Source organism: Miniopterus schreibersii (assembly GCF_964146895.1).
Source record: "Miniopterus schreibersii genome assembly, chromosome: 8".
Classification (NCBI taxonomy): Eukaryota; Metazoa; Chordata; class Mammalia; order Chiroptera; family Miniopteridae; genus Miniopterus; species Miniopterus schreibersii.
In genome coordinates this window covers 17,294,482-17,321,479 of record NC_138109.1, presented here as the reverse complement: position 1 = coordinate 17,321,479, position 26,998 = coordinate 17,294,482, and the positions used below count along the sequence as shown (strand labels likewise).

General features: G+C 40.9%; 1 protein-coding gene across 2 annotated transcripts; it reads left to right on the top strand.

Annotated features, from left to right (window-relative positions):
• The first annotated feature begins 7 nt into the window (after nucleotides 1-7).
• Nucleotides 8-20,717, top strand: SNRNP40 (small nuclear ribonucleoprotein U5 subunit 40). Of its 2 annotated transcripts, XM_081144778.1 has the most exons (10): nucleotides 8-226; nucleotides 2,423-2,552; nucleotides 3,873-3,966; nucleotides 5,369-5,534; nucleotides 7,408-7,530; nucleotides 12,420-12,540; nucleotides 14,531-14,613; nucleotides 15,605-15,666; nucleotides 19,532-19,635; nucleotides 20,226-20,717. In XM_081144778.1, the coding sequence occupies exons 1-10, from the start codon at nucleotides 83-85 to the stop codon at nucleotides 20,273-20,275; spliced, it is 1,077 nt and encodes a 358-aa protein (XP_081000904.1). In that variant the 5' UTR covers nucleotides 8-82; the 3' UTR covers nucleotides 20,276-20,717. The 2 variants fall into 2 exon arrangements, with proteins under 2 accessions (XP_081000904.1, XP_081000905.1); XM_081144779.1 differs by lacking the exon at nucleotides 19,532-19,635 and having other exon boundaries at nucleotides 31-226; nucleotides 20,226-20,330.
• Nucleotides 20,718-26,998: the final 6,281 nt, after the last annotated feature.

Genomic DNA, 26,998 nt, shown 5'->3' with positions numbered 1-26,998 from the left:
AAGGGCTAAGCCGGAACCAATCGTGCGGTGCGTGGGGGTATCGGCGCGGTCCGTGGCGGCGCTGAGGAGAGCGGCTACCGCCATGATAGAACAACAGAAGCGTAAGGGTCCAGAGTTGCCGCTGGTTCCAGTCAAGAGGCAGCGCCATGAGTTGCTGTTGGGAGCGGCGGGGTCGGGCTCCGGAGCGGGACAGCAGCAGGCGGCGCCGGGAGCTTTGCTGCAAGCGGTGAGTGAAGGAGCAGGCGGCCTTCGGCCCTCAGCTCATCTTCCTGTCTCCAGTGAGCCCTGCACCGGGTGATCCCGCACCGGCCCTTTCAGCGCACTGCGGGGCGGAACGGGAATCGCTACCTAGAGTTAAGGCAGAAAAACACTGAAAGCGGCCGACATCCTACGGATATTCCACCCGTTTCCCTGTATGACGCCCGTTTTCAGCGTCTTGATCTCCCTGTGAAGTTGTGGTAGAATTAAAGTTAAGGACCTTGAGCTCAAAATCAAGAGCGAGGTTTTCGCATCCTAAATCTTCAGGGATTCGGCATAGGATAAACATTCAGAAAAGTGTGAAGAGTGGATGGGAGGGTGATGAGTAATTGAATGAATGAATGAATGAGGAAAGGAAGGACATTAATGGCACTGGATCGCTTTGGGACTTTGGGCAAGTTCCTTTCCCCTTTACTTCTCTGCACTATTAACAACAACTGAAGAATAGTTAACATTCATTGAGTGGTTTTATTTTAAATGAAAACTCCATTAATCTTGGTAACAGCCTAAGAGCTAGGAACTGTTATTCCATTTTGTGGATGGGAAAACAAAGTCTTATCTAGTAGTGGTAGAAACAGATCTTAAACCCAGAACCTAGGGTTTTTAACATTTTTTGTAAGCTAGAGGTAGTGATCACACCTCTCCTTCTGTTAGGCTCAGATAAAGAAATACGTGTCTTCTCAACTCCTCAAGGAGCAAGTCAGCAAATCTGGCTGGCACTGTGTTCATAATGTATATCCGCAATTGCTGCTATTTTTACCACCCCCATCACTAGCTCCTGATAGCTATTATTATCTCTCCAGGCATTATTGGCAGTAGGGTCCTAACTGACATTCCTATTTCTACTCTTGTATGGTCAGCCTATTCTCAGTCCAGCAGCCAGAGGAATTCTAAACATCCAGTTATGTTACCCTCTGCCGAAAACTTTTGGAGACTTTCTACTTCACTCACTGTAAAACCAAAATCCTTACAATCTTTTGCCATGTTTGCCTTTACCTCTCTGATCTACCAGTTTTCCATTGCTCACACTTGCTCCAGTCCCACTGGTTTCCATGCTCCTCTACAAGATAGAGTACTTTGCATTTGCTGCTCCTCTACTAGAATACTCTTCCAAATGTTCGTATGGTTTACACACTCAGCTCTTCCAAATCTTTGCGCAAATATCACTTTTTTAGTGAGGGTTTTCTGATCTGCTTTAAATTACAATACCCTGTATTCATTAACCCACATTGCTTTGTTTTTCTTCATAGCACATACCACCGTCTGTATGTTTTACTTGTTTTCTCTCTCTTCCTCTTTCTATCCCTGGTTCCTACTAGAATGCAAACTCCATTTATTTTGCCAGTGCCTACAACAGTGCCTGGCACATAGTATTTTTTACATAATGAATAAGCTAGAAACTACTGAAGAGATTTGGGGATTATTGATAATGTACTTGTTCATCTATCTGACAAGTATGAATATCAGCCCAAGTTCCAGCATATTGCCCCGGCCTAGACTTAATGTCAAGACCATAATCAAAAGGACTTTCCCCAATAATCTGTACCCTGCAGGGTTGTTGGGAAGCTCAGTTCAATCATTCATTCATTAAATGAGCTGGAGATTGGGAAAATAGTGTTGAATGACACCGGCAGGATCCCTGCATTCACAGAGCTTTTCTAGTGGGGAAAAAGATAAAATGTGTAAACAAATACATAAGGAGAGTAATTTCAGTAATGGTAAGTGCTGTGAGGGGATATAGTAGAGTTCATGGAATAAAGAGGGAAGGTTGGGTGCTGCTTGAGTTTGAGTGGTCAAGGAAAGACTTGATAAACAGGAAACAATTGAAAAGAGCCAAACAGGAAAATCTAATGGAAGAGGATTTCTGTTGGGGGCAACAAATATAAAGATCCTGAGGCAGAAATGAGTTTAACATGTTTGAGCAATTAAAAGTTGGCTATGGGGCAGGAGCAGAGTGACAGGAAAGTTGCTAATGCAGGGAGACACTGGAAACTTCAGCAGGAGAGTATCAAATTGGAGACATAAGTTGTGTGAGAAGAGTTGCAATTCTCTAGATCAGGAGAAATCCACTCATTCATGGCTTTCCTTGTCTTTTCCTTACACCCACTCCCCTATTTTTCAGCTTCCTTTGCCAGTATTTGATGATTGTCTCTTTTTTGTTTAGGGGCCTCCAAGGTGTTCCTCCCTTCAAGCCCCAATCATGCTTCTCTCAGGACATGAAGGGGAAGTGTACTGCTGCAAGTTTCACCCCAATGGATCCACCTTAGCATCCGCAGGATTTGACCGACTTATATGTAAGGCATACTTTTTGAATCTGGAATAATCGCTCTCTGCCAAATAGTGATTATATCTTAAAACTTTTGGTGCCACGGAAGGTATCATTCTGATTTGGTCACATAACAAACTACATGGCTAATGTGCTAAAATAGGGTCGTGAAAATGCTGAGTGACCTTGGTTGTAGAACTTGGGGTCCGTGTGGTAAATACAGAAGCAATTATGTATTTGAAAAGTGAGTTCCTCTAGTTTGAGAATATCTTCCTCATGGAAGTGAATCTTGAGCTGATTTAGCAAGATAAGAATTCTGGGCTTAACTGGTTAATGGGAGCAATAAGGAGAGAGGTAACTTTTCTTTTCCCCAAAGGTGAAAGGCCCTCCTCTTTGTTCACTCTCAGAATCATAGCATATGGGAAGGAAGGGGGGGGTATCTTAAAGTGGCAACTCACTTGGATAATCTACCTACCTGTACATCATTAGGATCTGCTACCAGATTCTCAGCTCCTAGTCAGGAACACCATTTTTGAGAAATAAGTAGAAAAAATCACTTTGGGAGATCATGAGAAAAAGCAAAAAAGAAGGTAATAGAAGCCTCTGACTTTATTTCTTCTGGCATCATTTACTGCATTGTGAGATGAAATGAGCCCTTTGCCTCTTTGCTTATAACTCTGTACCTCAGGGTGGATGAGAACTGTCTGTTTTGATTTAGATGTTCTAGCTCTATGATCCTTAAATGTTCTGGTGGCCATGCATCTGGAAGGCTTAGGCATCTTTGCAGAACATCCATAACTGCTGTATATATGTACCTTATGTACAGAGTTGCTCCTTAATAATTCTCATTAAAGTTTACTCCTTGCTAGAGCAAGCTTACTAAGGATAGCAACTGTGTCTATTCATTTACCTCGTTTTATTCTAGCACCTGGCATGTTATAGGTGCTTACTACATGTGGATTGAGTAAGTGTAATATAAAGTCACTGCCATGTCACCTTGAAGTCATTTGTGGATTCCTAGATTTTCCAAAAGTGCTGCCATTTTGCAATCTACTTATATTCATAGGAGACAAGCAATAGTGAGTGTTAGCTTTTTAAATATTATAGGGGGAAAATTTAAGATTTAAAAAATTGTATTAACTAACTTTTTTACATTATAAAATACAAAAGTATTGCATTATTTTTGTTAGTGTCAGGAAAATTGGTCCAACTGGTAGAACCAATAGTGTTCCAAGGGAGTATTATTTCAGAACTGTTGTTCTGGTAAATTCATAAGTACCCTTTCCGTGGCCAGTAATAAATTTCCTTTTGCCTGGCAATGCTCACAGAACCCCTGTCTCCCTAACAGTGTTGTGGAATGTCTATGGCGACTGTGATAACTATGCAACATTGAAGGGACACAGTGGAGCAGTGATGGAGCTGCATTATAACACAGATGGCAGGTGAGTATTCTGCATAGTGGAATGACAGCTGCTGCTTACACTAATTCTCCTTGGCATCCTTTTGCGTTTTATCCTTGAGTTTTCTCCCTCATGAGACCATGCTATCAAAAACCGCTGCATTTGGGCAATTGCTTTATTCTGTCACTGTCACTCCGAATAAGGTGTTTATTGTTCCATGTAGGCATTTATAAATACATCGTCTCTATCCTCTAACATATCAGCATCTCAGACAAATTTGTTTTCTTAAGGCATAAAACAATAATTTTTATATGTAGAAATTAGCTATTTTTATTATAAAAGTAAAAAAATATTATTTTGAAAAACCCAAAAAACAGAACCATGAAAAAATAGCCCCTATTCCTACCCTCCAGCGACAATCTCTGTTAATATTTTTCTCAAGCCTTTTTCCTACTCAAAACTGGTTTTTACTTATACATTAGAACTATGTTTACGATATTGTCTGCTGTTTTTTTCCTTAACATTATTCACCTAACATATCTGTTTGTCATACTATTTATTATAAACATTTTAATGATTGCATAACTTTAGGATAACTATAGATAATATATAAATATGTTTCTAGAAGGTAATTAATTCCATTAGGTATTTCAGTAAATACTCATTGTTTTACACCTCCGACCTCTAAAACATTAGGGTTCCTTGAATCAACTGGTACATAGCCTTGTATACATTTTCCTATTAATATTTGAGTAAAGAAAGCCTTATAAAATAACTATAACTTAAGAATTATCCTCAGAGCCCGGCTGTGCGTGGGCTCAGCGGTTGAGCATTGACCTGGGATCCAGGCGATCGGGGTTCGATTCCCAGTCAGGGCACATGCCCGGGTTGCGGGCTCGATCAATGACTCTCTCATCATTGATGTTTCTGTCTGTCTCCCCCTCTCCTTTCCTCTCTCTGAAATCAATAAAGATATATTTTTTAAAAAAGAAAAAAAGAATTATCCTTAGAGACAAAATAAAAACTGATTTTTAGGGAAAGGGTCGGAGTTGCTGAGCCATTGGGTTACGAATTGCTAGTCTCTTACTTCAGCAAGGAGTGATTAAACATTTCCAAGTGGGAGGATGTCTTATGTATAAAGTGTTGTCTATCGCAGAGGAGGAAAAGATTGAGAAAACCGCTGTATTAAATGTGTAATATATTATGAGGACTGATAGAAGGAATTTTTTTTTTTTTTTTTCTTCTAGTGTAGACCTTGTAATTGGGGTCTAAAGCACTAGTAGGATTTGGTAGGTAGGGAGAGGCAGGCATTTCATCATCACATACCAGACTGTCAGAGGACAACATGTCAGTCATCTTAAAGAGTTCGATACATTTTGGTAAGAGGGAAAGATAAATTGCTGGTGTTTATATTCACTCCTTTTCTCTTCCTCTTACCTTCTAGTATGCTCTTCTCAGCATCCACAGATAAAACTGTGGCAGTGTGGGATAGTGAAACAGGCGAGAGGGTTAAAAGGCTGAAAGGACATACTTCCTTTGTGAATTCCTGTTATCCAGCCAGGAGGGGGCCCCAGCTTGTCTGCACGGGCAGTGATGATGGTACAGTTAAGGTGAGTGTTGATCTCTCTGAGTGTTGCAATTTCTGAGGTGACACACTGTGAACCTTATCTTGCCTTACCCTCTCTGCTATACCCTCCTCTCCACAGATTTGTTTTAGTAGCAGTCATTTCCCAAAACAGACACTTTAAGTCTCTTATAGAATAATATTAGAACCAAATCAAACCATTGTGACTTGGAATAAGATGAACCACCTGAATTGGATTCTTGGCTCAGCTGTTGATTTAATTGTGTGATCTTAGGCAGTTTGCTTTTCTTATCCTCCGTTTCTCAATCTTTAGAATGGTGATAGTAGTATACATGTCTTACATGGCTGTTGTGAAATTAGCATATAAAAATATTAGTACATGGTTTAGTAACACATAATGGGATCTTAAAGGTCATTTAGTCCAGTGATTTCCAACCTGTGTGCATATCAGAATCACTCAAAGAACCTCTTTAAAAAAAAATACCCAGCCCTAACCGGGTTGCTTAGTGGTTAAAGCGTCAGCCCTCGGACTGAAGGGTCCAGGTTTGATTCTAGCCAAGGGAACGTACCTCGGTTGCAGGCTCGCCCCGGTTTTGGGTGCATGCAGGAGGCAACCAATCAGTGTGTCTCTCTCACATTGATGTTTCTCTCTCTCTCTCCCTTCCACTCTACAAAAAAGCAATGGAAAAAATATCCTCGGGTAAGGATTAAAAAAATACCCAGATTCTGGTTCAGTAAGTCTGAAGTGAGACCCTTTTTTTTTTAATCTCAGCCAGGCAGTTTACAACTCTCCATTAGCCTTCACTTCCTACTTGTATAGAGCCTGAAGATGAGAGTGTAGGGCCTTCTCAGGTCTTCTCTGAGCATGTGCCCAGCCATGGGCATGCAAATGACCTTTTAGAGTCCCAGGAACATGTCAGAGCTTTTCAAAGTTTGCCTTGTTTTCCAAATTGCCTCTTTTCCCCACTTTCCTCCCCAGCTAGCTATTTGGTTGTCTTTTGTTTGCTCCAACCATTACCCCTTGCTTCAGCCAGCAGAGGCTAATAATGTATTTGCCTGTAAATGGTTTGGACAACTACCTCTGCCCTGGTGGGAGAGTTCCAAGTTAGGAAAAATGAAGGAAACCCCTTTGAGCTCATCCTTCAGGTAAAAACAACCACAGATCTTTAAAAATAAGGATTAAGGTCCATTCTGTTCCCTTCTACACTAGGAACCTCTACTGGGAATATAGACTGCTGTCTTTAAAGGTATTACTGAGTTAGGGGATGGAGGCAGGGTAAGATAAAACACTACAAAACTCTTCCTAAGACTCAAGTGGGTTTTTTCCTCATTAAGTGTTTCCTGATTGCTATAAACTTTTGATTAGTTTCTAGGGTTCTGATAAAGTTGATTCTGCTAGTGTTTTTTTGCTAGGTAATTCTCTGCTTTTGTAGAGAGAGAGTCTTTTAACATTCCCCACTCTGCCGTTTTTGCTGATGTAGCTTCCTCTGTGTGTGTGTTTCCACACACACACACATTGTGAGTTGCAGCCTACTAATAAGGTAGGATCTACTGTTTGTACACACTGGTCTAATATCCTTGCTGTGCTAAGGACATAGAACTGAACAGGTAGAGGATTTCCACCCTAAGGGCATGTTGATTAACTATGTTTATTTAAATTTTTCTGAAAATATAACCAAAGTGATTTTAATCATCTTCAGATGATTTCATCAATCTTCAGATATGCTGGCAAAATTATGGTCACTTCTCACCATGTTACTAGGATACCCAGAAAAGTTTCTGAACAGGCCTCTATTAGAGATGGGTTCACCCCCACAAAGTCCTTGGGCTAAGGGGTGTACTAGGCAATTACTTCTTGGAGTGCTGTTGCTATAGACTCTCCTGTTCTTCTGCTTCAGCTTTGGGACATCCGGAAGAAAGCAGCCATCCAGACATTTCAGAATACCTACCAGGTGTTAGCTGTAACCTTCAATGATACAAGTGACCAGATTATTTCTGGTGGAATAGACAATGATATCAAGGTATGTTTGGTGTTTATGTTACATTTCCCTTTCACTACGTTTACTCATACAGGTGAATCTTTTCAAGCTCCTGAGATTGTGGTAGCTTTTACTTAATACCAATGAAAAGGAAAATAGTAATTTAGATCTTGTTGTCTTTCTGACCTATTCTCATTGATTTCCTAAGTCAAGGGTTTCCCATATAAATGCATCTAACACATAGTGCTTACTTTGTGTCAGGCATTGTACTTAGAGCTTTATGTTATTAATTCACTTAGTAATTCACAACAACCCTATGAAATAACTATATTAATGCCATTTTATAAATGAACAACTGAGCCAAGAGAGATCCAGCAACTTAATCCAAGGTTATATAGCTAGTAGTGATGGACCTCAGAGAGTTTGTTTCCAGAGTCATGCTCTTAATATCTATGGTAAATCCCCTGAAGATTTTCCTATACTCACTCTCTTTAATTCCTTTTTCCCTTTCATTCCTCAGTTCTATGTCTCCTGACCACTCCTCAGCAGGTTGGCTTCAGCCTTCATTGTTTCATTGACACTGTTCTATGATCTCTAAATCCAGTAAATCCTTTTAGTCCTTTCTTTCTTTTTTCTTCAAAAACTGGCTGTGACACATACTCTCCTATCACTCTGGCATATCCTTCCCAAATACCTCTTTGAGCTTTTCTCTCTATGCATTCTTTAAATACCATTATTCTCACCCTGACCAGTGTTGCTCAGTGGTTAGCATCGGCCTGCGCACCGCAGGGTCACAGGTTCAATTCCTGGTCAATGGCACATACCTGGGTTGCAGGTTCGATCTTCAGCCCTAATCCAGGCTCTTGCAGGAGGCAACCAATCGATGTGTCTGTCTATCTCTTTCTCTCTCTCTCTCTCCCCCTCTCCTCCCCTCCCTTTTATCCCTCCCACTCCATATGAAATCAATGGATTAACCCCCCCAAAAAATAGGTAAATAAATACCATTATTCTCCACGGTTATTTCCTAGGTGCTCTTTTCACTATATACCTTTTCCGTGGAAAATTCTCATCTACTTCCATGACTTTGTCATCTCTGTGCTGATGACTTTATATTCCCAGACCAGATCTTTAGCTTCAGACCCCTGTATACAACCAGATACTCAGTATCCCCCACTTGGATGTCTTATAAGTACTTCAAAATTCACCATTTCAAAAATTCAACTGTCCATCCCTTTTCCACCATATAATTAACTATATGGAAAGTGTGGAATTAGAACATGGGAACTTAATTAGATCATCCCAGAGTGAGGTTTGGAAACTCACATTAGAATCACTAGAGGACCTCTTATACACAAAGTAGGTTAGTGTCATTAAGTTATGGTAACTTTTATACTTTTAAACTTACTACTAGTATTTAAATTTATATACAGTGAAATTCTTTTAGTGTACAGTTCTATGAATTTTAATGCTTGCGTAGATTTGTGCAACTACCACAAACGGTATAGAACAATTTCCATCACTCCCCAAAATTTCACAGTGCTCCCCTCTGTCACATTGTCTCCACATCCCTAACTGCTACCAACCATTGATCTGTTCTTTGTCCTACAGTTCCTTTTTTAGAATATCATGTGCAGTAAATGGAATCATTACATATGTAACCTTTGGTACCTTGAGCACTTGTTTGACAAATCACTATACTCCCTCACTAGATTCGGAGGTGATCCTCAAAGAGCCAGGTTTTTGTTTGCTTTAGTCTTTTAGCTAGCGCCACCTATTCTAAGAAAGGGGAACAAATAGGGAACAGGAGCCCCTTTTAAAATTGGAGGGGAACTGCAGCTGGGCGTGGCTCAGCGGTTGAGCATCGACCTAGGATCCAGGAGATCAGGGTTCGATTCCTGGTCAGGGCACATGCCCGGGTTGCGGGCTGCAGCCGATCAATGACTTTCTCATCATCGATGTTTCTACCTCTCTCTCTTTCCCTCCCTTCCTCTCTCTGAAATCAATAAAGATATCTTTAAAAATAAATAAATAAAGTAAAATCGGAGGGGAACAACTTCTGTGTGTGTTTGTGAACAAATATGCTGTTCCTGCCAACCTTTTGGGATTGTCTTTCTGGGTATAGATTGGAGAATCAGGAAAATGAGTAAAAAAAGAACGTGTGCCACTGCTTGATGGCTTAAAGGTCCAGCTGTAAATTCTTTGGCATTTCTTGTGATCCTGAACTCTAGAATGGGAGTTTAGTGGATAGTTTTCTTTTTTGCTGTTGTTGCTTTTAATGTAGTTGTAAGGGGTTAGAACCGGTCCTCGTCGATTTCCTAGCCTTTGCTTTCATCCTTCAGTTATCTGGGCCAGAAGCATTTTTCTGGAATGCACATCTGACCAACTCATTCCACTACTCTGAACCTTTTTGTGGCTGCCCAGTGAGGAAGATCAAGTCCGAGCCAGGCATTCAAAACCTTTCATGAACTGGCTTTTGCCTGCCTACCTCTCAAGCATTGTCTGTTGCCTTTCTTTGCCAAGTTCTCTACAATCCAGAAATCTCTCCATGCTTCTCTGCTTTCAAACACATTACTTTTGCCTGGGAATACCCTTCTGCTTTGTCTAAGTGAAAAATACCTCTTTCTTCTTTCATACCCTGCCCAAGTGCTTCATTCTCTGTGAAACCTTCCATTTCTCATTCCCATCCCTGTGCCACAAGAGAGTTAATCCCTCTGCCCTCTTTGCTATTGCACCTTGTACAGGCCTCTCACCACTTATTTATATGTCTGTTTTCCCTACTAAGATGAAAGTTCCTTGAGAGCAGCAGGGATTATGTCTTTTTAATGTCCAAGGGCCTGCTACTAATGAGATGTCCAAGCATTCACTGAACAGTCGATTAGGACATTTGCAAAATAATTTGCTTAAATTAGTGCCCGACTCGCTCTTTCTAGTGCATATCCCACATGCGGGCCCTGAGGGGGAAAGTCTGGAAATAGCACCCAAGTTCAGTGAGGGATGGTGAATTGCATTCTCTTTTAGTTATTATAAAGCTAAAGATTTCAACAGTGCCTTCTCTGAAGAAAAGGAACAATAGCTTGAATTTTAAAAGTCAGCCATTTTAAGCTTTCCTGATTATTGAGCCAACACACATCTTGACCAAAAAAATGATTGTATATAAAGTGTGTTGGATTCCACACATGAATGAGCTATTGATGGAGAAGTGGAGTTGTCTGCATTGTGTACTGCTTTGACGTACAACACCGAACTCATTTCTAGATGAGGAAAGTTCCTTGCTTAAAGAGACAGCAGTTTTTTTTCACTTAGAAAAATTATATGACAGTATTAAATCAGATTTGGGGGAAATTTTGTATAATACCAATGACCTTAACAAAATTGCTATTCTTTTTCTATATGACATTCCAGACCTTTTTTTTTGGCTTTAATATATTTTTCACATTATTATAGTCTATATAAATATAAATACTGTTTTGTATTTTTTATATTTGCTTAATAGTTCACATTTTTACATTTGGTCTTCAGAGTTATTTTTAGGAGTTGCTTAATGATAGCTACCAGTTATTGAAGGCCTTCTGTCTTCCAAGTATATATATGCTAAGCATTCTATTTGTCATCTTCATAACACCATTTACCAAGAAGTAAATGTTGTTATTCCCATTTTACAGGCCAGAAACAGGCTCAGAAAGGGTTAGTCACCAATAACAACTCATTCTTTTCTTTTTTTTTTTTTATCTTTATTGATTTCAGAGACAGGAAAGGAGGGGGAGAGAGAGATAGAAACATCAATGATGAGAGAGCCATTGATCTTGATCAGGTGCCTCCTGTACACCCCCTGCTAGGGATCGAGCACGCAACCTGGGCATGTGCCCTGACCAGGAATTGAACCCCGATCGCCTGGATGCTAGGTTGACGCGCCCAGCCGGGCTCCAATAACAACTCTTAAGGAGCGAAGACTAGTTCAGTCTGACCCTAAATTTCTACTCTTTCCACTCTGCTATCCTACCTCTCGTATGAGAATTCATAGTGTTGCAATGTGTTTATGAGCCGTAACTTAATAAACCATATATTTTTTCTGTTTGACATTAGGTTTTTTCCAGCTGAAATGTTTCTCTTACCTTTCCTACCCAGGAAACAGTGAATATGCATTTTATTTTTCTTTTAATAAATATGCTTTTCCATAATTTGTATGTGTGTATATACATATGACATTAAATGAAAAATTTAAGTCTCTGTCTTTGCGTATTATCTTGTTATATACATTTTACATACAACCGTGCCTTATTTATATAACATGTTTACTTGTTTTTGTGTAGTTATAATAGTTTATTTTTAATTGCTAAGAATCATAGTTGAAGCATTTTAAATGTATTTTGTTATGATTTGAAAATAGCTTCTATAAATTCCAGTATTTTTTGTTGAAGTTTATCTTAATATTCGACCTTCATTTGTTTGTATCTGTCTAGTCAAATATAGTAACTTTGGCTCTCTTTTTTTATTATTTATTTATTTATTTATTTATTTATTTATTTATTTATTTATTTATAATTTATCTATTGACTTCAGAGAGAAGAAGGGAGAGAGAAACAGAAACATCAATAATGAGAGAGTCATTGGTTGGCTGCCTCGTGCACACCCCCTACTGGCGATCAAGCCCGCAACCTGGGCATGTGCCCTGACCGGGAATTGAACCGCGATCTCCTGGATCATATGTCGATGCTCAACCACTGAGCCACGCCAGTTGGGCTTGACTTCCTTTTTAGAAAGAGGAGAGTTTTTCCTCTTTGATAGAAAGCCTATATTTTGTGATAAAGTAATTATTGGTCCAGAGTCAGATTAAGAAGGGATACCAATTTCTCCAGGCAATTGACTCTTCAATAATTCTGTTTCTTTGCTGTTCACAACTTGATTTCTGAGAGCACCTTTTTGTTTTGCAGGTCTGGGACCTGCGCCAAAACAAGCTGACCTACACCATGAGAGGCCATGCAGATTCAGTGACTGGCCTGAGTTTAAGTTCTGAAGGCTCTTATCTCTTGTCCAATGCAATGGACAATACAGGTACTTTAGAAAGGAAAGCATTCCAAATGCCCAGTCACTGTGGACCCTAAGGAAAGTGGGCATTGGGTGCTAGAAATGTGTGCTGGGATAAATGAAGGTCCAAGGAAAGAGTCAAGACGGCTCACAGATTTTCACCAGGGCAATTAGGAGAACATGTAATAGAAAAAGCTTTAGAAAAGATGGTCAAGAAGCCAGGATTCTAGTCCCAGATCTGCCACCTAATCCCTGAGCAACTTTGCACATCACACTTCTCAACATCAGTTTCTACACTGATGAAAAAGAAGAGTGGACTTTACTTCTAAGGCCCATTTTAGCTCTGGTATGCTATGAATCCAAGGCTATATGGATTCAAGCATGATTCAAGAAACTCGATAATTTTATTGAAAAAGATGAGAGACTGGAGATCCATCCAAGGCAGTTCTCAGGCATTTTCAGAAAACACCATCTTGGATAATCAGTAGACCTATTGAATCTCAGTTGTGCTCTTTCTGCCATTCTGTCTTCCTTCCCCACTCAAAACCATTAGTGTGACAAGAGGCCTTCATTAAAGTATCCCAACATTCTGAATTTACACAGACACACTTTTTTCTTTGCTTGTTTTTGAGTTTGTTTGTTTTTGGGTTGGAGAATGGGTGTAGCAGAAAAGGAGGATGACTTAATATTTTTGAAAATACTCCTCTGGTACACAAATTCATGGGTTTATTGGGAGCTAAAGTGTTTTCACCAACATTTTGTAATGAAAGCAGTGCCTAGCACTCAATGGGTGCTCAGTATGAATGAATGAACATTCTTTACCTTCTGACTGTATTTTCAGCTTTATAGCAAACTTTTATGCATAGCTTTGCCTTTTTATGCCTCTCTGACTTCAAGGATTGTTCTTTTTTTCCACACTCAAAATGATAGCTATAGCTACTACTCACTCTGGGTATTTATACATGTATCCTGATTTTAGTGGATTTACCACTGACTGATTCTAGCATTGTTCACAGTAAGGAAAAATGAGATTCCCTAAAGGGTTATTAAGAAGAAGGATTTCCTGCCAGTTTTGCTCAGTGGTTAGAGCAGACTGAAGGGTCTCAGGTTTGATTCAGGTCAAGGGCATGTACCTCAGTTGCAGGCTCAATCCCCAGCTCCAGTCGGGGCACATGCAGAAGGCAACTAATCGATGTCTCTCTCACGTCGATGTTTCTCTCTCTCTCCCTCCCCCTTCCACTCTCTGAAAAGCAATGGAAAAAATATCCTCAGGTGAGGGTTTAAAAAAGAGAGAATTTCTTGTTACGGCTGTATAATAAAATTACAAATTTTTTATTTTTGTTTATTGCTGCCAATCTTTTAGATCTCTTTCACATATATCATCTTACTTGATCCTTAAAATACCCGTGCTAATACCTTCTTACAGGGAGGCCAAAACACAAAGATCTCACTACTTATCTGATATTACCCATCATATATATAGTAGAGTTAAAATTAAAATCAAAGCTCACTTTATGATACTTTGTACAGTACTCTTTTGATGTATATATTTGACCTTGTTCAAGTTTAACCTTCCAGGTGCCCCTCTGAGCAAAATTAGAAAAGGCTAGTCCTGAGTTTGATTTTTATAGATTGAATGTCACAGTAGTCAATGATGGTTAGATTGTCATGTCGAAGCTTTGCTAAATGTAACTCTTTGGGTTGGCAGAGGAATCATTTGCAAAACATGTCGTTGAAATTAGTGTTACCCCAACTACTCTCCGTTGCAGATCCCTAGCAGTGTTTGACGTTCCCCTCCTCTCAGCTCAGCTTTCCTTTGTGCTCGTGGGCCCAGTGAGTGGGACTTGAGCACATTTTATTCCTCTTAGAAAAAGGAAAGAGCCCTACTGGGTAGCAGTGCACTGTGCTGACTTCCTCCCCAGGAAATAGCGTCTCTTTGACATGGTCCTGATTTCAGCTGGGCTCTCAGGAGGCCCCTTGCTGACAACTGTTTTGTTTGGTTTATTTGAATTTGCAGTGCGAGTCTGGGATGTCCGGCCATTTGCTCCCAAGGAGAGATGTGTAAAGATATTTCAAGGAAATGTGCACAACTTTGAAAAGGTGAGTTCTGCACAGCAAAGGAGTTCGTCCATTTGATTCAAAGAAGCATTTAAGATGGTGCTAAGGTGCAGTATCTACATAAATCATTATGTTGTACACCTAAAACTAATACAATGTTAGGTCAGTTTTATCTCATTTTAAATTTAAAGAGATCAGTAGCTCTACTAAGAAGGGGCTGCATTCCAGTAATACTTTTCTCCATCAAAACTGTACTTGCTAGAAATAAAACATAGAAGGAAGGATAGGGTAGAAGGCAATCACATAGATAGGTGGTGATGGGGCCACCCTTCAGTTTAGGGCTTCCAACTTCAACAGGACACTCCTATCCTTTTAATTCCTTGGTAACTTTGACCCTCTTAGGTTAGTGTTCCAAATGGGACCCAGGCTCCCATTGCTGTGACCCAGACGACCTCACTCATCCTCCCAGCAATCAGCTGTTAGAGCCCTAAGAATACATCTCTCTCAGAAAGCACCATGGCCCAAGTTCTGAGAGTCAGAAATTTTTTTCTAAACTCTCAAATCCCAGGTCAGCTCTTAAAAGCAGCTTTTCCCCAAGATAATTTGATAATAGAGACTAATGGTTTTCTTTTGAGATCCCATTGAGATTGTTTCACTTTATAAATCAAATCTTATTTTTTGTTGGATTTGGTTCCTTTTTTTCCTTTTCCTTCAAGATAAAATGAAAGACCTTTTCATGAGGATCAAGGTAAATGGAGCAAAGGGAGACTCCATTTGTAGGTAGAACAAAATTTTGTTGCCAAGTGCACTCTAATTTACTAGGAATTAAGCATTTTCTACAGTTTTTATATGGTGTGAAATTATAAAGCATGCCATCTTGGGTCACAGAATATAAAATAATTGCTGATCACCTTTCTGGGGAAAATAATTAAAATTCTACTTAAGACATTTAAAGTCTCTCAGTGACTCCATCATAAAGGGGGGTTTGGTACATTACTGGATTCATTGGATTCCTGCTTATTCATCATTTTAGAATCTTCTGAGATGTTCTTGGTCGCCTGATGGAAGCAAGATAGCAGCTGGCTCAGCCGACAGGTAAGGATTACTGGGCATGTGGTAAAGAATGACAGAGCTATGCTGGTACCTTTTCATGTTTAATACATTAAGTGTGGATACCAAGCTAGAGTAGACATAGGGGTACAGCTGTACTCAGAGATGAAGCCGTGTGCACTATGTAGGGTTTAAAGTTTATGTCGGACAAACACATCATTTCGACCCTCTTTGGATACACTTTAGACCTGGAGGGTAAACAATTTCTTTGATTCTGTTGAATTCCCTTTGCCATCATAATAAAATTCAGACTCGTAATCTGACTCCAGTTTTTTTCATCAGATTCTTCTGCCATGCTTCAGTTTATTTACATACTTACTGTGTACTTTCCTCACCCACCATCACCACAGTACTTCACTCACACGGAACCTTCCCTGTTCTACATCCCTTGTGCCTCCAGGCTTCTCACTCGTAGTTCCTCTTCTCTATTATTCAAACTCCTATATCTCTCTAGTAATCAATCACCTCTCTCTGTTATGCCTACAAACTTTTCACAACCCTCTTTCTCCCTTACCTTGCAGGCATAACTAATTTCCCTTTGTTTTATGCTGTCACACTTTGTACACCTAACCCCTATTAGCATTTATTATACCTTACAGTAAGTGGGGCACCCTCAGTACATTATTTGCTCGTAGAGGTCAGAGAATGAGTCTTAGTCACCTCTGAACCCAGGGCAGTGTTTGACCTATTCTAAGCACTTAGTGAATATTATATGAACGAATTCCTAGCTCAAGGATGGCAGTCAGGTATTACTCTGCATGTGGTGATCTGTACTTGGGAGGGAGTCAGAGGTTGAATAGTCAGAGGTCCCCAGGCTGTTGGGCCCCAGATGTGGAATGGTAAAGAGTGAGGACGCCCTCTGAGGACAAACTCTGGATCCTAGGTCGATGCCCAATCAATGAGCCATCTTTCTCCCCCTTTAGAGATTTTCCTACTCCCTTGCTAAAGTAGGCACCATCCTATAAACATGAAGCCTTTCCTGGACTAGCTTGGGCTTTCCACATGTTCCAGGATCTTCTCCTATTTGGGGCCCTAGCACAGCCATAGAGAAACCTCATTTTGGTGTGTCCCACAACTTTATATTTGTGAACATACTTGAAGGTTTGCTTCTTTTTTTATGGCAAGTTTAATGCCAGGGAAAACGAAGAAGTATTCAGCTATTTTCTGGAGTGAAAAGGAGTCCAGGTGAAACAGTGCTACATTGATGGTTTGAGTCCTGGTGGTTTAGAGAGCTGCCTTAAAGAGGGAATGTAAGAGATTTTCAGTTGTCAGGTTACTAAAGATCTTAAGCAGGCCCACAGCATAAGGTGTCTTGCATTCTGACAGAGTAAGAAGCATTCTAAGTATTTTTACATTACTTTCAGCAGAGAGATTGTATCTTTCCTATGTCATTAAGCTTTTTAAAAATATATATATATCTATATTAATTTCAGAGAGAGGAAGGGAGAGAGAAAGTTGAAACATCAATGATGAGAGTCGTCATTGATCGGCTGCCTCCTGCACGCCTCCAACTGGGGATCGAGCCCACAACCCAGGCATGTGCCCTGACTGGGAATCAAACCTCCATCTCCTGGATTTTAGGTTGATTCCCAATCACTGAGCCATGCCTGGCCGGGCTGTAATTAAGCTTTTCAATGATATTTGCCTAAGCTTTTCTTCTGAGCAGTTTGTTTTTGACATTCATTGGCCCTGACTTTCAACGTCCCCTCTTCCCTCTTTCCCTGGAGGCATGGCTCTGGTTTGGGGAAAGTCTGCTTGTCTACCTGCTGGGGGTTGGCCACATTTCACAGGCCTCCTCACCAATTAGCCCAAAGTTAGCAAGCAGCTCTGTTACATAAAGAGCCTGGTTCCTGCCCAGCCTTGCCATGCCAAAGTAACAAGAGGACATGGAACCCCTCTAAATTTAGCATCTAATTGGCAGCCGTGGAGAGTGAGGCCTTGAAGTAAACCTTTGGAGATCTGGTGTTCTGCTGGCCTTTGTGTACCTGGGAAATGTAACCTTCCTTCTCAGAAAACTGCTTTGCAACTTGTCCTGGGTTTGGCAAATTTCCCCTCTATACTTGCAAACCATCTGCCTACTCATGTTCAGACTCGAAACCCTTCAAAAGTCCCAGCACAGACCATGGGAACACAGGCCAGTTTTTCTACTATGAGTGATTTAATTAACCTTTTGATTTCATGTGACTGTATTTTGATACATTGATAACTAATGTATTTGTCATAGCAATAGCTATCGTTAATTGTGTGTGTTATCTTATTATTTCTCTCAACCAAGTTGTGAGATCAATATTGTCTCCATCCTTACACCTAAGGAAAGAGACGCTCAGAGAAAAATAAATAATTGTATAAAGTTACTTAGCTATTAAATAGCTGCACCGAGACTTAAACCCAGGTCTTTCTGACTCCAGAGCTCATACACTTCTTCACCATGCCACGTCATCCTTAGCTGGATTAATGGGGACAGTTATTTGTACATGGCAGGAAAAAAGACAGTAGGGAGAGCATGAGCATCAGAGGCAAGGAGTCTATAGACAGATGGGCTCCTGCTTCTCTTCCGTCTTGCTTGGAACTTTTATTTAGTTCCTATGAAGCCAGCTCTTGAGAACTAAACAGTATAATTATGAAGGTCTTGTTTATTTGCATTTTAGACCAAAAGTGTTTACTGTCACATCAGAACTAGGCATTTTATAATCAAATACTGTGAGTTGTACCCTTTTAGGTGTTGACAGAACAAAACAAATGTGTAAATTTGTATAACCTGTTTGAAAACCACAAACCCTTTAAATTTACCAAGAGATTATTTTTGCATGTTCATATAAAGATAATATCTCTGTTTTACCTTCAGCTTCAAATGACCCAAGCAGGGTTGAGGGTCAAAGGAACTTCTTTATTGGGAGCTGGGGGAATGAGGTGTTTGAGGGTGGTAAGAGAAAGAAGAATACTGGAATATATTAAGAGTTCTAATTTCAGTTCTGCCACTGATGAACTGTGTCACCTTGGAAAAGTCACTGTACCATAATTTTCTTATCTGTTAAATGAGGTTAGACTAGCTGATTTCTATGGGCCCTTTCCTATGCTAGTATTCTTTCTGCTTATGAATTCAGTGCAAGATTTGGGTCAAGTGTATATTTGGGTTATATTTATATAGCACAAATTTCCTGTTCCTTCTCTGGCTCTGTGATTTGAATATTATACTAAAAGTTCAGGTGCCTCTCAACCTAGGCTCCCAATCTACCATGAATTGAGTTACCTTTAAGACATTCCCGCCCAGCCAGGTGTGGCTCAGCCGTTGAGCATCAACCTAGGATCCAGGAGATCGGGGTTCGATTCCTCATCAGGGCACATGCCCGGGTTGCAGGCTAAGCAGCCAATCAATGACTCTCTCATCATTGATGTTTCCATCTCTCTCTCTCCCCCTCCTTTCCTCTCTCTGAAATCAATAAAGATATGGTTTTAAAAAAAAAAAAAAAAAAAAAGATATTCCTGGATGCATATGACGGTAACTACAGTCTAATTATATGGGGTGCTTTTTGCAGATTTCTGTATGTGGTCGGTAGGAAAAACTGTCTTTCTCTTCCATGTTCTTTCCTATTTCATAACCTTGTGTTTGAAAATAGAAGTAATGTTTATATATTTTTTTGCTATTCCGATTTCTCCACTCAGTTGTTCAAGGGCAGATCTATATGCCTTATTCAAAATCTGCATTTCTAGTTTCTAAAAGTCAGAAAACAGTTCAGTAAATATGGGGCGAATAAATAAATTGTTGCTTCCATTTTCCTTAAAAAGCCATGCTTCTCCCATTTCCTCAGCTCTGAAAGGCCTTAGCTTTGTTCTTCATGATACCTTGCAGGTTTGTGTATGTGTGGGATACCACAAGCAGGCGGATTTTGTATAAGCTACCCGGCCATGCTGGCTCCATCAATGAAGTAGCTTTCCACCCTGACGAGCCCATCAGTAAGTCTTTCCTGACTATGGGGAAAGGGTAACTATGGAATGTCCCAAAGGACCCTGAGAATACAGAGGCAGAGTTGGGCGTCTGTTTTCTGTGAATGTTCATGCAAACATTCTTTATGGGTATTGACAGTCTCACTATGTTCTAAGTGGTGAGGGTAAGAGCAGTGTTTCATTTTATAACTTAACTCACATTTTATTGGCTAGCCAGTCATTTTGTAAACTAAGTAATAAGCCTTGGATTTAGGGAGATACAAGCTCATTTACAAAATGACTAGCACAGACATTGATTTTTCTTTTCTAGAATGACTGAGATGGTCTTTTTCTTAGGGTTTGACTGACAAGAGGCATCAGGATTTAGAGCCTGATAATGTAATGTATTTCCCGTAGCACAGTCCACCCTTGTCGTTTTGAGAGGAGGTGGATTGAAAAGCCCAGCTAGTTTCCTATGAATCGTGTTTAGGGGGAGGGGGATTTAAGCTAAATCCAGTTGTTCTTTTATACCAAAATTGGCTCTTGAAATAAGAGCTCTTGAACACCAAGTCTCCTTGAGCCTTCATTATTTCCAGTTATTCTATGTTCTTTCACCTCAGTTCTCTCAGCATCCAGTGACAAGAGACTGTATATGGGGGAGATTCAGTGAAAATACGGAATGAAGGACTCCAAGGCTGCTTGACCTCAGACTGCATGAGTGGCACCAAGTGGTGCCCAGGCCAGCATCTTCCTTTCAGATGAAGATCAAGAAATCAGGAGGAGGTGCCCCTGGTCCAGCAACCACGTGTGTCTCATTTCACCCGGATGAGTGATTAAGGCAAGCTTACGAAGGCCTCTAAAAACCACCTGCCAGATTTCAGGGACTGTTTGGTTTTTTCCTCTTTACTTTCTTTTTGTTTTTTTAATATTTCTTCTAAGGGACAGACATTGGTTGGTTTGTAGCTTCCTGTTTTCTCATCCAGACTGAAGACGGAATGTGACTGAAATTTGTTGGGGATTTTTTTTAATTCAGTAACCAGCTTGTATATTTTCTTTCTGTGTTTCTCTGAGTCATTTTGTATTAAAAGCCAAATAGATGCCTTTTTACAAGAGCCATGTAGATTGGGCTTATTGCTGTCTTTTCTTTGATGCTTGACCACTATAAATCTGAGCAGGACATGATATGGACGGGTGATACAATCCAGTTAAAACTCCCAAGAAGCTCTTTACTGGGATATTCTGGGCTTTCCCCCCTTTTTTGTGTTTCTGTGTTTACTCCCATGAAAATGACAAGGAATAATTATCGGTAACAAATTCTGCTCTTCTATTAGACACAAAGCAGTGAAGAGGTGATGAATAAGGTCTGAGAGAACCTTGTTTACTTTAATGAACAGGGTCTCTCTGCCTCCTGCCAAAAATCACTTTGCTGAGCAGTGGTTCCTACACTCAGGGTTCCTGCAGCGGGCAGATTTGGGGCAGTCTCAGCTGGCAGAACAACATTGGCTGGAAGGCTGCACCAAACTCAGAAGGAATAGGAGAAAGTTTTGGTGTAACTGGGTCATGACATTGAGCCTTATTTATGATTCCACCTACTTGTCTCTCCTTCCTAAATGGACAGTGGTAGTAAGAAATGCTAGTAACTGTCTTCCACCCCTAAGAGAGGTTACTGTCTCCCTGGATCACCAGGGGACTATGCTGAGCACATAGGCCAGCACTCATGGATTTTACCCGAGGAGTGTGTCTTTTCTCAGTCTTGTATCTCAACACAGAGGTCTTCATGCCTCCAACCTGTTCTAACATGTTTGATTTTATAATTTTAGCTCAAAAAATATTGAATCACTTGTGTATCTTAAGTTATAAGAGAGAGGGGATGGTCTTAAGTGAGCACATGTCCAATATTTAACTCATTAATGAAGGAGGAGCCAGCAGGATGGTAAAGCTGTCAGAGCAACTCACTGTGCCTGGGAGAGTTGAGGAAGCTTCACACATTATGTGATTATGCTTAGATTGGGACTTTGAGTGGGGCTTTACCAGGTGGACAAGGAACATGTGCATTGAACATCAGCATCTTTAGAGGTGGGGAGCAGCAGGTAGTAAAGTTGCAGAGTAAGTAGGAACAGAATCCTGGAGAGTTTGTACTTCATGAACTTGATCCTATATGTTGAGGTTTCCTAAAATATATTCCACAGAACACTGTTTCCCAGGTATGTTAGAAACATTGGGCCATAAGATTCCATTCTCAAATATATTTGAAAAAGCCCAGGTTAAAAAGTGAGGCAGGTTTCTTTACTGTAGGACTGCTTAGAGACAGTAGAAGTCATAAAGTCATACTTTAGTATACAAAGTATAGTGGGATCTTCAGAGGGAATGGTGACTCAGATTTCAGGCCTGGGCAGTAATTATATGTGTGGTTATGCCTTTAACCAGAAGAGGTTCCGCCAAAGGTGTTTTGCAAGCTACTCTTCACATTTCTCGCACTAGCACAGGTTACCTCCTAATCCCTTTAAGGTCCACATACCTCACAATTAGTCCAGTACCCTCCACTCACCCATCTTTCTTGACTTGGGCCAAAACATGGCTTGAACCTTGACATTGCACTTTTAAAAGCCTAATAATAATGCCTTGAGCCCGGCCGGGCATGGCTCAGCGGTTGAGCGTCAACCTAGGATGCAGGCGATCAGGGTTCAATTCCTGGTCAGGGCACATGCCTGGGCTGCAGGCTAGGCAGCCGATCAGTGACTCTCTCATCATTGATGTTTCTGTCTCTCTCCCTCTCCTTTCCTCTCTCTGAAATCAATAAAGATATATTTATAAAATAAAATAAAATAATAAAATAAAATAAAATAATGCCTTAAGAAGGTAACAGTGATTGGGTAGAATGAGGGCCCTGGAGACTGCAAGGGCTTTCGTCTGACCTTAGCCTCTTCACTCCTGCCAAGTACCTTCAAAAGCTGGGCAGAGGCCATTAGCAGGAAATAGCAGCACCACTTAGAATCTGAAGGAAATAGAGGCCCTAGCCTGGGGAATCAAGATTTGAGTATAAAATATCCCCAGAAGGTACAAATTGTATTCTCACTTTGGGAGAGAGATACTGCTCCCAAATGAGTAATGGCATCTCTAGTTTTCAGTTAATTTCCCTTTATGACTTCCACCTTCTCTAGCACTTAATACTGTTGGCACTTAAAAGAGCCAGATCTTTTTTTTTCCACTGGGTGGTTGAGTTTTGTGTGCTGAATTATTAGGGAGGTGGATTTGGACAGGTCAGAGCTCTTGTCAGAGTTGCTTCACAGTGACACTACAAAGTTATTTGTTTCTCAAAGATAGACCTGGAGTCTGCTGCTTGTTAATATCGCCAGGTGTGTGGATGGGAAACAGGTGTGAGAGAGCTCTGGGTAATTTTGGGCTGCAGGCAGTTGAGCCTGAGGGAAAAGCTGTCAGGCCATTTGAGTTAGGACAGGATTGCTCCTTCCAAGAGATTTTAGGGCTTGACAGCTGTGTCCCAGGACAGAAGGAGGAGCCAGACTTTAAAGACAGCCTCTATTCCTATGGAACCAAATGAAACCAAGTCTGAGTTTTGAGCCTACTCTCTGGTCAGTTGTCTCTGTACCTCAGACCCATGGTGATCTTTCTCCCAAAAAGCTCTGGATGGGCACCCACCCTGTCTGCATCAAGCCCTGAGCTATCCCAAACTCTCCTTCTGGGCTTCAACTTCTTTTCCTCACTTGCCTCTGAAACACACCTAGACTTAGATTCTTCTTTAACTTATATCCTTTAGAGCAGTTCTTAACTGGGCAATTTTGCCACCCAAAGGACATTTGGCAGTGTCTGGAGATACTTTTCATTGTCACCACTGAAGAGATGCTATGCACAACTAGTGAGTAGAGGCCAAAGGTGCTCAAAGAATTAGGTACTCCAGAATGTTGTTAGTGGTGCTGTTGAGAAACCCTCTTCGAGAACAGTGATTCTCAAAGTGTGGTCTCTGGAACAGCAGCATCAGCATCATCTGAGAACTTGCTAAAAATACAAATTTTAAAGCCCCACCTGAGACTTATTGAATCAGAAACTTTGGGGAAAGGAGATATTCAGCCATCTTTTAACGAGTCCTCCAGGCTATTTTGATGCAAGTTTGAGAACCACTGCTCTTCAGACTCAGAAAGTTTTCATCTTTCCTAGGAAAGCCACAGAGGCTCCTCCTGTTTATCCATTAATAGGTGTCTTTAACTATTGAGCTGTTCTTTCTGCTTCGTGCTACATGCATTACCTCACTTGATTGTCACATACGGGTCAACAGGTTTAAAGAGAAGTAACACCCAAGATCAACCAACTGGGAAATGGCAAAGCCAGGATGTAAACTCAGCTAGAGCTCTTACCCCATCACCATGATGTAGGCCTTAGTGGCTTTCAGCCTTAGAATGCACATGGAATCACCTAGGGAGCCTTTAAAAAACCAGATGCTTAGATCATGCCCCAGACCAATGAAATCCGAGTCCCTGGGGTAAAAATCAGTATTTTTTAAAGCTTCCTCAAGTAATTGCATTGTGCAGTCAAGGTTGAGGACACTGGTGTTAGCCAATGCTGACTGGCCTTCCTTCAATGCCCCAAATATAGCATCCAAGGTGCTAGGGCTGGAAAGGGCCTTAGGTCGTCTAGGCCAACCTCCTTTTACAGAAGAAGAGACTGAGCTTAGATACAGTTTTCCCAGGGTCACATGCTAATATAAATTAGTGGCTTTGCTTATTCAGGGAGCATTTATTCCCCAACCCTCTGTGGCCAGTTATTCTGGGCTCAGAATACAGAAATGACAAGTCCCAGCCTCTTTGGGGTTCACAGGGCAGAATGGTGGGAGAAAAAAATTAGGGCTTCTCAAAGTTCTCCATTAAGTGTCCTTAATGACAGAAGAGAATGAACAGGAGCAGGAGGAGGGACTCCTGAAATTAATAACTTTGAAATTTTAGCATGAATTTGTAAAATGTATGATTTTCCCCCTCTACTTTTTTTTTTTTAAAAAACTTCAAACATAATTATCTATATACAGATAGCCCCCGACACAATAGTTCAACTTAACTGTTTTCCACTTTACAATGGTACAAAAGCAAAATGCATTCAGAAGAAACTATTCTTCAAATTTTGAATTATGATCTTTTCCTGGGCTAGCAATATGCAGTATGATACTCTCATGATGGTGGGCAGTGGCAGGGACCCACAGCTCCCAAACAGCCACGAAGGTAAACAGCTGATGCTCCACAGTGTAATATTAAATGCATTTTTTACTTATGATATTTTCAACTTACAGTGGGTTTATTGGGATATAACCCCATCGTAAGTGGAGCATCTATACGTTCCATCTAGATTCAATAGTCTCTTGTCTCACATATACACACACATATATACAATTTTCAGACTGTTGAAAGTAAGATGGTGACATAATTCTTTACTCCCAAATATACCTAAATACTCCAGCCAGTATCTCCTAAGAACATCCTCTTTTATAACCACAATACCATTACCATACCTAAAAATATTAACAGGGATTCATAATACCATTTAATGATCATGTTAAAATTTTCTCAGTATCAAAAATGTCCTCATAGCTTTCTATCTGGAATCAACCAAGGCATGCATTTGGCTATTCTGTCTCTTAATCTGAAATAGTCCCCCTACCTTTTTTTCCGGTGAAATTAACTCAATGTATATGGTTCTGTGTGCTGTTTCATAAAAATGGTTGTGCTTGTTTTACGTTAATGTTTTAAATCACTGAGCACCCAGTAGAATTGACACTCCAGAAAAATGTACCACATTTATTTGTGCTTTGTGTCTTGTCATGTACATGTTTTAGTAACAATAAATAAGCAATTCAAATACAGTCTAATACATACTGTCAAGAGTTATCCCTACAAACTAGGAGGCAGTGCCTAAGGAGCTGTTAGAGAAAATTTTACTAAGGAAATGACACTAAAAGTGAGTCCTACAGGAGGATTGGAAATTGGGGAGAAGGGAAGGATCTGGGAGGGGGGTAAGTACAGTCTCGGAGTGGAAAAAACAAGGATGAGCACAGATCAAATCTGGTGTATTCTAAAGTGATACAGCACGCAGTGGTAACAGCATGCTGGGGGAGCAATAGATGAGTTAGGAACCTTGAAAAGTGTTGGAGCCTGATTACAAAGGGTCTTGAAAGCCAGGCTGGCAGCTGTGGGTTTCATCTTATGAAAAGGGAGCCAGCAGAGTTTCTTGGTTGTGGTCAGAGGACCACACCTGAGGGTGCTTTGGCTCTGAGTACCCACTGAGAAGATCATTGTGGGGAACAGTTGTGGGAACTAGGGAAGACAGGTGAGATCACTGTCTTTAAACATCAAAAGGCTACCTTGGAAAAGAAAACACATCCTGGGAGGCCTCAAAGTTCAGAGCTGAGACAAAGTGTAAGAAGGCAGATGTACACTCAGCAGAGAAAGCAACTGAATCAGAGCCGTCCATACAGCATGGTACCACCTTCCTCCCCTCTGGAGGTGTGCAGGCGGAAGCTGGGTGACCATTTGGCAGGAATGCCTGTGTGGTATTGCTTTAGATGGTTAGAGCTGCTCATCAGAGTCCCCAAGGAGTATATTTTTAAAATACCCATAATCAGGCCCCACCTCCAGAGATTTCGCCTGAGTCGGGCTGGTGTGGGGCCGATTCAGATGCAGGTCTGCCCACTAACATTTAGGAGCCACGCAATTAGAGGACCTCTGTGGTCTTTTCCAGCTCTACTGTTTTATGTATTTTCATAGATGCCATTTTCCTCAGACTCTAAGATGGTGATTTTAGGATTCAATGAGTTGTTTGCCTGTGAGAGGGCGCCTGGATGAGGACTTCTGGGAAATGATAAGTGATGGGGAGCCAGCAGGGAGTCGAGAATCCTATGAGTGCATCTGGGACCTGCTGGAGGGACCAGGCCTGAGCTGCCTTCCTATCCCCAGTTGGCCCTTGGACAAGCCCAGTGCAGCATAATAAAAGCCCTGTGGAGTGTGGCACCAATTGGACAGGACCGCTTGCCATCTCTCAATGTCCTCAGCTCTGCTGGCCTGAGGGCAAACTTTAACTGAAAGTCCATGTGGCCTCCGAGAACTAGTGCAAAGGGAGATCTGTCTTGGTGTCAGGGACAGTCACCTGATGTGGAGGCAGTCTAGTGGGACTGAACCCTGAAGCTGTGGCTCTACGCTAACTCCAGGTAGTTATTGCCAGAATTGAATTGAGTTGCTGGACAACCAGCTGGCGTGAGAGAATTGGTTGGTGTCAGAAAACACCCTCAGAAACTATAATTAATGGGCACATTCCGTCCTCTAACTTGAAAGAAGGAGAAATAGGTTTTACATTTTAGCTATCTGATGAGTGAACTTTCTCAGAAGCTTTCCGTGTT